We start from the raw sequence: 13866 nt of genomic DNA, 5'->3' as shown, positions 1-13866 counted from the left end.
ACATATTAAGTGTTGCTGTTGGCCAGGGACCCTTTGTAAAGCGCTTTGGCCAAAGAAAACAACAAAAAACCCTGACATTTCGCCTGCCGGATATGGCGTACCAATTAACACAAAACTATGTGTAATCTTAAACGTTTATAGTCTTGTCTTATTGATACAATTTAGTGAGAACTACTCATAAAAAACAATACCAAAGAGGTGAGTGACGTCAATTTCGTTCTATCTATAGATAGTATGCGCTTGTCTAAGGAGTTCATAACATTGCCATCCGGAAGTATAACGGACCGACACACAAAACCATGAACATTGAAAGTCTGGTTAATACAGTTTAGTGAGAATTACTCATAAACGTGGATGGCATAAACAATAACAAAGACCTGAGTGACGTCATCTTCGAACTATCTATAGTCTGATTGATACAATTTAGTGAGAACTACTCATACTCATAATAACAATGCCAAAGAGGTGAGTGAGTCAATTTCGTTCTTTCTATACTAATATAGATAGAACGAAGATGACGTCACCCTGGTCTTTGTTATTGTTTTTTGCCATCCACGTTTATGAGTAGTTCTTACTAAACAGTATTAACCAGACTATAAACGTTCAAGATTACACACAGTTTTGTGTCTTGATTTGTTACACTTCCGGATTAGCAATGTTATGAGCTTATTGGCCAAGCGCATACAATCTACTAATATAATTTATTTTTTTTCTCAGGAAAAGAAACACCAGCTAGACAACGCCTTGAAAAAGTCATTGTTGCCTGATGCCAGGAAAAGCGTGGATGATTGGCTGGATACCGCCACAGAGAGTGGTAAGGAGAGGATATTATTAGAGCACATCACCATCGCTTTCGTCTCAATCATCATCATCATAAACGACGCAAACATCATTATCGTCGTCGGTATCAACATACATATTAAGTACTATCATCAACTGTATCGTCACCATCATTAGCAAATTAACGATTTCCTTCTCATACAACGATCGACGAACCGTCTCAGTACAGATCTTCGCTTTCTTCCTCGTCGTTCGTAAATTGTTGTAGAGCCGTTCCTTCCCTTACCGACCATTTCCTCGACCGACCAAATACTCGTAGTAGAGAGTTTTTGTTTTGTTACTTCTTTAAGTGAATGACTTTAATTGTAATAACCCGATTACATCGTCTACGAAGACGTAATCGTTCACTTGCTTACTACCGTCTTCAATATCCCCATCAAATCATAGGCGTCGTCGCATCACCATAACTGTCGGCGGTATCATCACCTCGTATTTTAAAATAAAAGTAACCCAAATGAAGAAGTCTGGAATAAACCTTTTCATTCTTAATCTTAAATTACTTTTTCACTTTTCATGACCTGTTTTCTCATTATAATTTTCTTTTTTCTTGCTTTTCAGAACGACAAGTTGCTCTGAAATTCTTCTCATCTGTGGCTGGCGCCAAACTGCTAGGAGCGACAGGAGAAGAGCAGAAGGGAAAAGTTCAACAAGTCCTCAAGACGCTTCGGTCGTAAGTAAACGCAACATCCGCCATAACCCTTATCATGTTAATATCAAGTGAAATATGTAGCTAGCTACTACGTAAATAATGATGCTTTGTGAAAGGATACTTCTAACCCGAAGATATCTGATTCGAGCTTATTCGTCTTTCTATAACGTTTAATTGACATTGTATTTGTTTTGAGTCCGCCTCACTTTGGATAGGACTCTTGTCTATCGCAAAGTACTTTCGGTCAGATCACATAGATCCAGTTACCGAATCACAACTTGATGGACCGGGAGGAGGAGGGGTCAGAGGAAAATCTTGATTAATTCCACCCATGATCGGTACTGAGGTCCCTCCGCTCGTCGCCCAGGTATTTGGCCACACACACTGCGTTTTCGCTCCGATTTGCTTCAGCCGTGCCTGTCCCTCGATCGTCCTTGGATGAGAAATGAGCGTGTATGGGCCCTCTAAGAAATGAAGCTTTGTAAAGGGTATTGAGAATGGTGAAAAAGTGGAAATTAAGACGTGCTGACAGTATTTTTTTATGGTTATGGGGGAGAAGTGGCTCTAATGTTCAGGCATTGCACAGTGACCTGGGAGGTCCCAGGTTCGAGCCCTTGGGCAAAATTAATAACCCTCATTTTGCTCACTGTGACAATTTGGGTCATTATTGTTTAACATAAGACATTTGTTTGAAGGAATGCATTCCTTTTCAGTGGACGGCATGAATAGTGGTGAAAACTTGTTACAAAAATAAATGTGTATAATGATGTACTTCCCAATGGCTTATCTATTAACATTCACATGTTTTTGCTTTTTCCATCAGGAAACAAGCCCGTGGTGCAGGAGGTGTGGTGTCCCAATCTCTCAACATGTCACCGATGGAAAAGGAAAGCAAGCTGAAATATGTCCGACTCCTGGATGATCAAACCCGAGCCAACCGATGGATGCACACAACATGGCACCATTTACCTGGTCAGTTACTGTCACTATCATTACCACTGCTATCATTACCACTACAACGAAAATTACCACTGATATCACTATCACTAAAACTAGAACTACCACTACTAAAACTACCCATGTTATCATTATCATTATAACAAAAACTATCACTACTATCATCACAATGACAAAAATGATATTAGGTTGATAGAAAATTGGAAAGGGAAAATATAAGACTCGGTGATGGAATCTTCATTACCATCATCACCACAATAGCCCCCAAAAAATTTACTATTACAGTATCAGTTTCACAACAAACACCTAACAGTCAAAATGATATCAGCTCAATAAACTAGTTATTCTCATGTCTGCAACAATACAAAACCACCCTTAAGCCTGGCTTGAAACACCCAAAATAAAAAAAAATCTGATCTTTCCCAAAAATCAAAATTAATATTTTATTTTTTAAAACCAACAATTTCATAAGACGTTTAAAAGTTCTCCAGATATAATGAACACCAGCTTTTGTTATTGTTATCCAGTTTGTTCAAGTATCCAGACCTCAACTCAAGGAACCAAAAGTAATATCTCTTATTGTTGTATTAACCTTAGTTATCTGGTAAGTCACATTGATCACGAATGGACGAAGCTTGGTAACTGGCAGTAGTATATTTTGGAAACAGGTTTATTTATTAGTAAAATGATGTTCGTCACAACAGATGGAAGATGTAACCGAGACATACGAGCAAGAATAACTCAAGCCAAACAGGCCTTCATGGACCTGGGAAACATTTTGAAAAACAAACAGATGTCGTTCGGGATTAGATTCCGAGTCTTGAAGTGCTACGAGTGGCCAATATTGTTATACGGATGCGAAAGCTGGACTACAAATGCAGAAACACAAAAGAACATTGAAGCTTTTGAAATGTGGTGCTTGAGAAGGATGCAGAGAATATCGTATACTGCACACAAAACGAACGAAGAAGTGCTAAAACAAACATACCAACAAAGGAAACTAATGCCCTTAATAGTGGATCGACAACTATCCTTTTTCGGACACATAGTAAGGAAAGATAAGAATGAATACCTGACAAGTTGTGGAAAAATACCTGGTAAACGCGCCCGGGGGAGACAAAGAAAAACACTCATAGACCAACTGAAGGGCTTCACCAACCTAACAATCCAAGAGCTGTTTGAAAAAACAAGAGACGGGGAGGAATGGAGAGAGATAATTCATGCAGTATCCGAAGCCTGGACCAGGCATGGAACCTAGAAGAAGATGTTCGTCAATTTCCCTCTAGATTTTTGGATAATACGTCTATCTAAATTTGGATTTTAAAAAATCTTATTTAGAAATATTTGGTCCTTGTAAATCATGCACAAACAAATTGAATTGGAATGTATTAGGCCTGAAGCAGTACAATAAACACTAACATCACCGTCACCACCATAATTTACATTAAACTAAAATTTTTAGGCTGTGGTCTTTATGTGTCTGTGTTATTTTGACATTGGCTTTCAATTTCAATAATGCTGAAAACTTATATTTTCAATGAAAAATCATATTCCTCTATAATTTTGTCCATTACAGAATACAGGAATGACAACCCCGTGTCCAACAAGAGCTCCCACTACATCCGTCCCCATGCCCCAACTCCACGCCATTTCGTCATTCACCCTGACTGGGGTTAAAGTTTAAAAGTCAAAGGTTGATGACACCATTGAGGTCAAGATCAACTTTATATACATGACTTTTGGTTTATCTTTAAATTAAACGTTTTTTTCTAGGTCTAAAATAATTGTGATATGATGTCTCTATGTTTATTGTGAAAAATTCTAAATTGTTTAAAAATAAATACAAGGGCCTTACTGTCTTAATTTCAATCACAAGTATCTATCTAGTTCGAATTTGTAACCTCGACAGATTTTTTTAATTTATATTCTCTTATTTTTTCCAATTTCCATAAAGAAGCAGGTTTTACTGTTCCACACTCTATCAACTGTTGTTACTATTTGCATTTACTTTATATTCTAAAAGTTAAATTAAATCATTAGGGCAGATATTATAGCTTTTCATAAAATAGAGAAAGAAAATCATTCCTATTCAAAACTGTTTTTTGTTTTTGTTAAATACTTCTTACAGCTGAACTGTGATCTCTTTCCTACCAATGACTATTATATTAAATGAATTTCAAATTTACAATCTTAAAAATGAATAAAAAATCCGATTCTTTTTTTTTTACATCTCATTCTGAAAGAGTTCTTTTTGTTTTTTTCTTCTTCTTTTTGTAATTTTTGTTTTGAAACTTTTGACAAAGTTCGATGGCAGATTGATTAAGTTACCTGCAAATGGATTGTGTGGTATAGTGGACATTATAATGAAAGATGATACCATTTAAAATGAACGAAACAAAAACTAGAATTAAATAAACTCATTTATTTCAAAAACAAAAATATTTAACATGACATTAAATATAAATATATAACATAATAATAATTTTGTATCTTCCTAATATGGAAAACAAAACAAAAAACAAACTACATTCTCAACCCTGGAATTACATGAGACACTCTAGCACACAGTTTATTGTATTGATAAATGATATTGTTAGTTACTATTCATAAATAATATTCAAATCACAGGAGTTGATATCAAAGCAATCTCCGGAACTGCCATCACTTTTACCTTTTACTTTATTTTTGCCCTTCGATTAAAATGTGGCAAATTTGTAAATAATTCAAAATCAACTATATAATTGGTTGGTTAGGTACAAATTACTTGTATTTCACCATTTACGGGATGACTTATAAATCCTCCTCTGTCTGGACAAGTATCGCCTCAAATGTAAATATAAATTCTGTATACATTGCGAATGTCTAACTATGCATTTGACTACAGGATCCATTAACATGCACATACATGAGTGCAAATGCACACTCACAGGCACACACACACACACACACACACATCACTCATTCACACAAACCATGGAACTGTCTTCATCATCCATCTGTCCTGACACTAACCCTGAACAAACAATGAAACAAAATGTAATGATCTTGTTCTACACACCGTCCTAGCCTTGCAAGTATCCTCTGAAACAGACAAGCAAAAAATTTAAAAAATCAATCAAAAGAAAAAATGATGCAACTTTATGAAAAATATCAGCATTTAAATATTAAACTTGCATATGAAAGACAAAAAGGCATGTGATTTTTGAAAATAAGATATTCTGAGACACCAATTAGTGACACTAGGGGTATACACGTTTCTTTGGTAAAATTTGAATATTTCATAAAGAATCGCACTAGATAGTGACTCGTCACATTCGACTCTCAGTTGTAAATGAATTCTATAATAAGTGGTAATGAGAAGGGATGTACAAGATATATACAAGGTGTACATTAAGTCTTTTCCTGAATTCAAGAATTAGTTATTCAAAAACCATTATATATAGTTGCATCTGGTTTTCACCATTTTCTAAGGATAAGTCATACATTTATGACTAACTGAAATTATAACAATAGTACTAACTGTGATGCATCAATCAGAAACACGGTCAACAATTGATGCATGACATGAATGAATGACATGTATTTCATTTTCAACATCATTCATACTTGAGAAAAAAAAAAATAATACAAAAAAACAAAACAAATCATACTAAATCCTTTGGAATCGTATCCATGTTTATTTGGGTAATCAAACTCTTTTTATAAACCAAATAATAAATCAACAGCTTACGGTAATTTTATCCTCATGAAAATCCTGCAAGTAATAAATGAAATGATGACAGCACCGCCTCCTAGACAAAGCAGAAGGATTCTATTTAACCTGGGCATGAGAGGCTTATTGGTCTGGTCCAGGATGACAAAGCCTAGACCTCCCAGTGTGAACAGAAATGAGGAAGCCAGGCCTTCCATGATGTACTGGCCATTGACTCGGTAAGGCATGAATGCAACCTGACAAGGGTGGTAGAAAAAAATGATAATTTCAATAAGGAGTAATTGGTTACAATGGAGATCAAAGTATCAAAAGGAAAATTGGAAACGGAAGCAGACCTATTACAAATATCAAACAGTATTCTATTAGGAACAAGCAAAATTTAAATCTATTTAATTTTGTATCAAACAAAAATACATGGCATCCAGTCTCATTTGAATTGTCCTTTTAAATGATTTAGAAAAAATGAAGAGCAATTGATTCAACTAAGCACATCCATTCCATTTGTAAGAAATATTACAAGTTTGTTCCCTTTTTTCTTCTCAAGTCTTGTTTAAAAAATCTGAATACGGAAAAAATTTGAGTTTGGACATGTTTATTCACAATCATAGATAAAGGCATTAATTGCATAGTTCTTAGAAAACAAGCTAATAATGTCCATGCAGAGTGATATAATCCATATTAATATGATGCACGCACTTAGCAATTTACACAATAGTTATTCTCTTGTTACAGTCAAAAAAAAAAAAAAAGATAATGACAGACAGATGAGAAACCAAAACATAAAATCGCTGGCATCACAACATAAATTTTCTATGATTTCATGAAATAATGCCATGCAAGGTGGGAAGATGTTGGCTTATAGTTATCCAAGAAACACTCGATATGATATATATATATAAGTAAAAGGCTATTATATTAATTAACATCAAACAAAGTTCATGGGCTGACTGTGTAATAACAGTAATCATAGTGTCATTTCTGGCCAAAGACCTGATGCTAATATTTGATAACAGAACTGCATGATAAAATCCAAGCAAACTACCTTGAATCATTATTCTATACTAACCATCCTGTCTCTATAGATAATACCACAATTAAATAAGTCTTAGTAGTGTTTTTCTGTACCTCCACTAAGGCTCAGCAGTATGGATTTTGACACCCACCCGAAAGATACCTAGTTCGAATATCCATCGTGTTATATGGCTTTCAGGAAAAAAAAATCCTCTCCCTAGCTCTATTTGCGGAGCTGTGCTACGACTGACACCTGGATTATTCCAGTCTGCCCTTGGAATATACCCTAAGACAAATTTCCATTTGAGGATTAAAAAAGGGAACTTTAACTTTATTGTTTATTTATGTGTTGAGGGAGATAACTTTATACCATGACATGTTACAAGCTGTTGGCGAATGTGTAGAGGGTGGGGGAGGATTGCTATATCACTACATCATTTACGGTAATAGCCAATCATGAGCAAATCGTCATGTGACATTGAAACGAGAACGATTGGTGAAGTGATAGGAAGAAGCAGAGAGGTGTCGGTTATGCGAAACAGCAATAGAGTGTGTGAGTGGCTGTGTGTGTCTGCATGTATATAGACACACCTGCAATACACAAGATGTACACATATGCAACTGTCAATGTCACAGTAAATCATCAGTGGTCGTAATCACTGGGCGCATTAAAGAAAAAAAATTTCATTATTTAAAATTTTTTCATTTTTCTTTATGTCAGATGAGTGAAATTAGTTAGAGGAAACCGTGTTTGAGATAAAAATTAGTTTGAGGAAGGAATGGAATGACGAGAAAGAATAATAATAAGGAAAAAAATTTTGATATTCAAATGAGTTCGGGAAAACTGTGCCGGAGTGTATTTAATAATCACTGTATAAACGAACACCCGTAATCACTAAGCAACTACAATCTAGAAATATCTAAAACTTATAGACATAGATGAGTCTATTCACAGAAAGAAGAAAAGGGGCCTCTTTTCTCTGTATGTCTATATTTACACCATCAGCGGCGGTGCAGAAAAATTATGTGGTAACCCGCACCTCCAACAGAGGTGAATAAAAGTGGTGCATTATTCAATATTTTGCACTTACAACTGAAGTTGTTTATGCCATTTTCCAAATCTTTGCATGTAAATAATTGAAAATTTAAAACAAAATACATTCCGTGAGGGAGTCAAATATCTAAATTAGAATTAAATCTAATGTGATGACAAACTTGCTCATCAACAATTTATATGTAAAAATTCCTCTGTGCCATATCATATTACAATATGATTGACACTGATCACTGGTGAAAAGTCTGTGAAGAAAATTAAAGATTTATTCTGGCGACAAGTTGCGAGTTGTTAATTGTTAAGCAACAGAACAAGACGTAGAAAGTCTGGTTTGAGGAACCGTCTATGATCCATATTGACTTACTGGTTTGGAGTGCCCTCTCTCATCGGTCGTTGATCCAATACTTGGAGGTTCCACAATGACATCGTAAATTATTCCTGAGTAAAAGAAAAAAATAAAATAAAATTTCAAACAAGTACTAATAGTAATAGAAGTAATAAATATAAACAAAGTGCTTATTCACAGTAGTACTGCTAATAGTGATTTCATGGTGGAATCACTATTCATGGTAGTAGAAGCGCTCTCCCGTCTCTGAAAATTAGTCTTTGTCCCCTCACTGAACACAACACTGTATTTTCTGTTCAAAATGGCGTGTTGTCGAATGGCTTGAAGTTGAATGAGAGTGTGTTAATTTGAGAAGGAAAGAAAAGGAGGGATGATTGAAACATTTTGTGTGACTTAGAATTGAGATTTTGAATGTTTCACCGTTGCTCATGACACATATCTCAGTGCTCCTACAAATAATAAAAGTTACCATCAATTAACTACCTCTACTACTACAGCCACCACCACATCATCATTACTACTACTATTACCACAACAACCTCCACATCGTTATCAAAACTATAGCAACCACCACTGCCACCACCTTTACATCATCATCATCCTCCTCATCATCATCGCTACCACTGCCACTACTACATCCACAACTATCACATCATCATCATTACTACCACAGCTACCATTTATCAAAACTACAGCAACCGCTAACACCATTACATCATCATCATTATCCTTATAGTCATCATCACTACCACTACTACATCATCGATTGCAACATCATCAATTGCAAATAACTGAAATGAATTATATTTACTACTGCGCATAACGAATACAAACGCTATCTACTTCTGTAACTATTTGCAGTACTACTGTGAATAGAGGAAATCATTATCCACAGTACTAATGTGATTAGGCGATCGAGGAAATCATTATTCGCAGTACTACTGCAAATAGAGGTGGCCAAATATAAATATTCTTGAACATTGAAATTAAACAGAGAGAGTTCATGGGTTCATCAAACATAAAATCTCAATACTCAATTTCCTGTATTACATAAAGACCTTTCAAGAGAGAGAGAGAGAGAGAGAGAGAGAGAGAGAGAGAGAGAGAGAGAGAGAGAGAGAGAGAGAGAGAGAGAGAGAGGGTGAGTCATAAGAAAAATTTTTAAAACTCAAAAGTTCCTTATTTCAGCAAGAAACTAGAGAAGAGTTTATTGGAGATTTTAAAAAATAAAAGGGGAAGGAGGAGGAACAGATTGATGAGAAAGAGAAGGAGGAAAAGGAGGAGGAGGAGGAGGATGAGGAGGAGGAGAAGAAGCTGAAGTAGAGAAAGAAGAAAAAGTAAAAGTAAAAGAGAAAAAGAAGTAGAAGAAATGAGCAGTGTTGGTATGGAAAGTGGACAGTCATGAAGAGAGAACATGACATTATTGCCATTCGTCTACTACTACTACTACTAAAAAGAACCCCAATAATTATAATTAATTTAAATTATATAATTCATCAATGAATCAAAATCAATGGGAAATGAGTGAGAAAATGAAATGGAAGCACATTTTGGCACTCATTCTCATGTCATAATTTACAGAATTACTCTGTATTTTAATTGTTCAGTTTCATTCAGTAAGTCCAATCAAATCAGTGACAATGATAGTCACAGTCCACAGCAAGTAAATAAGGAAACTCAGTTCAGTACATGTGCAGCAGTCGCAGGAGTAGGAGTAGGAGAGTGGAGAGTCCATTGCCACTCTGCTCTGCTCTCAGGCTCTTGACTCTTCACCGGCCGGTTGATGCCGAGTTGGGGGTCAAAAGGGGGTAAATAAATGCATACCTCCTGTAACTAAGAAGTATGACGTCAAAATTGCTGCAAACACAAACATAGCAGATGGCTGCTTGAACCATGATGGTTTCCTTAGCTTTAGATTTGGGCATTGCAAGACTGAAAACGGGATACTGTACAAGACCTCCATGGTTGATGTGAGATGTGGCAGTAAACAGGAAGTTGTTGGAGTCAGTAAAGAGAATAAGTGCAATTAAGAGATCGTTTTTCTTATGAAGAAAAAAGAAGCGAATTAATTTTTCTATAGAACTGTGTTTTCCGTCGGTCCGTGAACTGAATACACAGCTGTGTATTCAGTTCACCAGAAGAGATTATAATAAGAGCTAAACGGTTTGACCGAGAGCGAGAAGGCGAGGCGGCCGGCTGTTTTAGCACAGCGTAACCATAACCGGGGTGGGGTGAGCTAGGAGTTCAGGTCATTTCTAGGCGTAATATTTTCTTGCTTTCTTTCTTTTGTTTTTTTTGGTCTTTTTTAAAAACTCCCTTGGGAAAATTTCATAATTTTCAACTTCAACACGTTGACACCATTCCTGGTGACTCGAGAAGATGTATCGACTTTCAACATTGTTAATTTGTTTACGTTTACTCACTTTTAAGTTTATTATTCTAATTTAGGACACAGTAGGCATCCTTCCGTCTCAAGAGACGATTGTTTGCGCCCTGTATGGCTTTAGTCTCACCAGTCTTGTTGAGAGCAACGACGAGTGTGACTCAGCAGACCAATCATTGCATGACAGTCTCTATCGCAGTTGTTGCACACGTAGTTTGACTGTGTGTTTGGTATTTGGATCTGCTGCCTCTCTTTCCTCCTTGCTCTCCTCTCCTCAAACTTCTTCTTTCTCCTCTCCTCACCCCTCTTCACTCCTTCCATCACCGCATATCTCCAGCCGCTGCGGTCGTCATCAAGCGACTCCCGTGTGTTTGAGTCGATGCCTGTCAACTTCATGTCTCGTTTGCAGACATCATAGAAGCGCAGAGCTGGACGGCCAGTTGGTCGCCGTCCAGAAGCGAGTTCACCGTACATGATGTCTTTGGGTATGCGTCCAGAAGCGAGTTCACCGTACATGATGTCTTTGGGTATGCGTCCATCGTCCATCCTGTGTACGTGACCAAGCCATCGCAAACGTCGCTGGCAGAGCATGAGATGCATACTGAGGGAGTTCGCTCTTTCTAGCACTGAATTGTTAGTGAGTCTGTCCTGCCACCTGATGCCGAGAATTCGTCGTAGACAGCGAATGTGGAAGTTTTCCAGGCGGTTCTCCTGTCTGGCATATGTTGTCCGGGATTCACTGCCATACAGTAGGCTACTGAGTACACATGTCTGGTATACTCTGAGTTTGGTGTTCAAAGTGAGTTGGTTGTTGGTCCACACTCTCTTGCTCAGTTGTGCCATGACAGCGGCGATGTGATTGTCTAACTCTGCATCAATGAGAGGTTGCTGGTGATGGTTGTGCCCATGTATGTGAAGTGATCAGTGACTTCTAGCTCCTCGTTGTCAATGTAAATTGCTGGTATAGAGGGGACATCCTGAAACATTACATTTGTTTTCTTGATGCTGATCGTCAGCCCGAATTCCCTGCATGCATGGAAAAACCTGTCCATCAGTCGCTGAAGGTCTTCCTCGGTATGCGCGCATAGAGCTGCATCATCTGCAAATAGCATTTCCCTTATGAGGACTGTGCGGCCCTTGGTCTTTGCTCTCAGCCGACCAGATTGAACAGCTTCCCATCACTTCTGGTGTGTAAGTGGACTCCTTCTGGGGACTGTTTGAATGCAAACTTCAGCAGTAAGGAGAAAAATATATCAAACAAAGTCGGTGCGAGGACACCGCCTTGTTTCACGCCTCTGCGCATGGGGAAGGGTTCAGAGGCTCCACCGATGTAGCTGATGGTGCCCTTCATGTCGTCGTGGAAGGAGGCAATGATGCAAAGCTGCTGAGGAGGACAGCCAATCTATTTAGCAGCTGGAAAGGCCCTTTCCTGTTAACAAGGTCAAATGCCTTTGTCAGGTCAATAAATGCAATGTAGAGGGGCATCTGCTGTTCTCTGCATTTCTCCTGAAGCTGACGTACTGAGAAGATCATGTCCACTGTCGATCTCTTGACTCTGAAGCCACATTTCGACTCTAGGTAGATACGTTCGGCGAGGACTTGCAGTCGAGCGAGGACAACGCGCGCAAAGACTTTACCCACAATGCTCAGAAGAGAGATTCCCCTGTAGTTATTATGGTCTCCCTTTTTTTGTAGAGGGTGATATCTTGGCGTCGCGCATATCCTGGGGTACCTTGCCTTCTCTCCAGCAAAGACACGGGAGTTTATGTAGTGGTTCCAAGAGGGCTGGCTTTTCACATTTGATGATTTCGGGTGGAATGCTGTCGTCACCGGGTGCTCTGCCACAGACCAGAGCATCGATTGCTATGCTGAGCTCCTCCATAATTGGTTCTGCGTCTAGTTCTTCCAGTACTGGCAGTTCTTCAATTGCGTCTTACGCTTTTTGGGTGACAGAGTTTTCTCTGGCGTAGAGTTCCAAGTAACCCATCTTCCCATCTTCCCATCTGCTTGTCCTTGTCTGTGATGGCTTCCCCTGTCTTTGATTTAATAGGCGCATTTTCTTTGTAGATTTGCCTTTCGCCTGTTTGATGCCTTCATACATGGCTCTTATGTTGCCACTGTCAGACGCTTGCTGGATGTTGTCCGACAACTAAAGCCAGTAGTCGTTGGCGCAACGTCGTGCTGTTTGCTGTGTTTTGCTGCGTGCAGCTCGCAACGCCTGCAGGTTCCTCTGCAGGTTCATGTTTATAGCTGACAAGTGCGCTGCGCTTGGCATCAATGACTGGCTCCATCTCAGTAATACTGGCTTCAAACCAATCACTGTTCTTGCTCTCCTTTTTGCCGTATGTCAGAACGGCAGTGCTTTAAATGGCGTTTCTAAGAGAGTTCCAGCTGTCCTGTGCGGTTCGTTCTGCTTTTCTATGAGCTGTGTTGAGCGTCTTCTCAAGTTGCTCGTTGAACTCTATATTATTCTTTTCCCGGTAAGCTGTCTTGCTGATGTTGATCCTGGGCTGGCCTTTCTCTTTGAGTGATGAAGTTTCTTTGGTGTCAGTTTCACCCTTGTGGCAACCAAGGAGTGAGCAGTGTCGCAATCAGCGCTTTCATAGGACCTGGTGTTGCAAACATTGTTTAGAGAATCGCGCTTAGTGATAATCATGTCCAGCTGATGCCAGTGTTTTGACCTTGGATGTCTCCATGACACCTTGTGACATGCCTTGTTCTGAAAGTAGGTGTTCGTCACGCATAGTTTGCGATAGCAGCAGAGTTCAAGAAGCCTCTGACCATTCTCATTCATCTTTCCTATGCCATGGTGCCCGAAACGGTTGGCCATGATTCTTTGTCGGCACCAACTCGCGCGTTGAAGTCGCCAAGAAGGTAGATGTGCTCCACTTCTGGGATATTGTTGACAATGGCG

General features: G+C 38.4%; 3 protein-coding genes across 4 annotated transcripts in view; 1 reads left to right on the top strand and 2 right to left on the bottom strand.

Annotated features, from left to right (window-relative positions):
• Positions 1-4680, top strand: part of LOC144980064 (uncharacterized) — a 46643-nt gene extending 41963 nt beyond the window's left edge. For both annotated transcript variants that reach the window (XM_078927548.1, XM_078927549.1), the window contains 4 exons: positions 718-814; positions 1399-1510; positions 2313-2461; positions 4023-4680. In XM_078927548.1, the coding sequence (XP_078783674.1) occupies positions 718-814; positions 1399-1510; positions 2313-2461; positions 4023-4123 (459 nt within the window). In that variant the 3' untranslated portion in view covers positions 4124-4680. The remainder of the gene's footprint in view (positions 1-717; positions 815-1398; positions 1511-2312; positions 2462-4022) is intronic.
• Positions 4681-4853: 173 nt separating this feature from the next.
• Positions 4854-10569, bottom strand: LOC144980065 (oligosaccharyltransferase complex subunit ostc-like). The gene is made up of 4 exons (XM_078927550.1): positions 10394-10569; positions 8588-8661; positions 6177-6394; positions 4854-5527 (listed from the first exon to the last, which is right to left on the bottom strand). The coding sequence occupies exons 1-4, from the start codon at positions 10530-10532 to the stop codon at positions 5509-5511; spliced, it is 450 nt and encodes a 149-aa protein (XP_078783676.1). The 5' UTR covers positions 10533-10569; the 3' UTR covers positions 4854-5508.
• Positions 10570-12299: 1730 nt separating this feature from the next.
• Positions 12300-12809, bottom strand: LOC144979194 (uncharacterized). The gene has a single exon (XM_078925805.1). It carries the CDS (start codon positions 12807-12809, stop codon positions 12300-12302), a length of 510 nt encoding a protein of 169 aa, XP_078781931.1.
• Positions 12810-13866: the final 1057 nt, after the last annotated feature.

This window comes from Berghia stephanieae, chromosome 9, assembly GCF_034508935.2.
Source record: "Berghia stephanieae isolate SIO BIC M18660-M18661 chromosome 9, UCSD_Bste_1.3, whole genome shotgun sequence".
In the NCBI taxonomy this organism is placed as follows: Eukaryota; Metazoa; Mollusca; class Gastropoda; order Nudibranchia; family Aeolidiidae; genus Berghia; species Berghia stephanieae.
The sequence above is the reverse complement of the archived record's forward strand: the minus strand, read 5'-3'. Positions and strand labels throughout refer to the sequence as shown.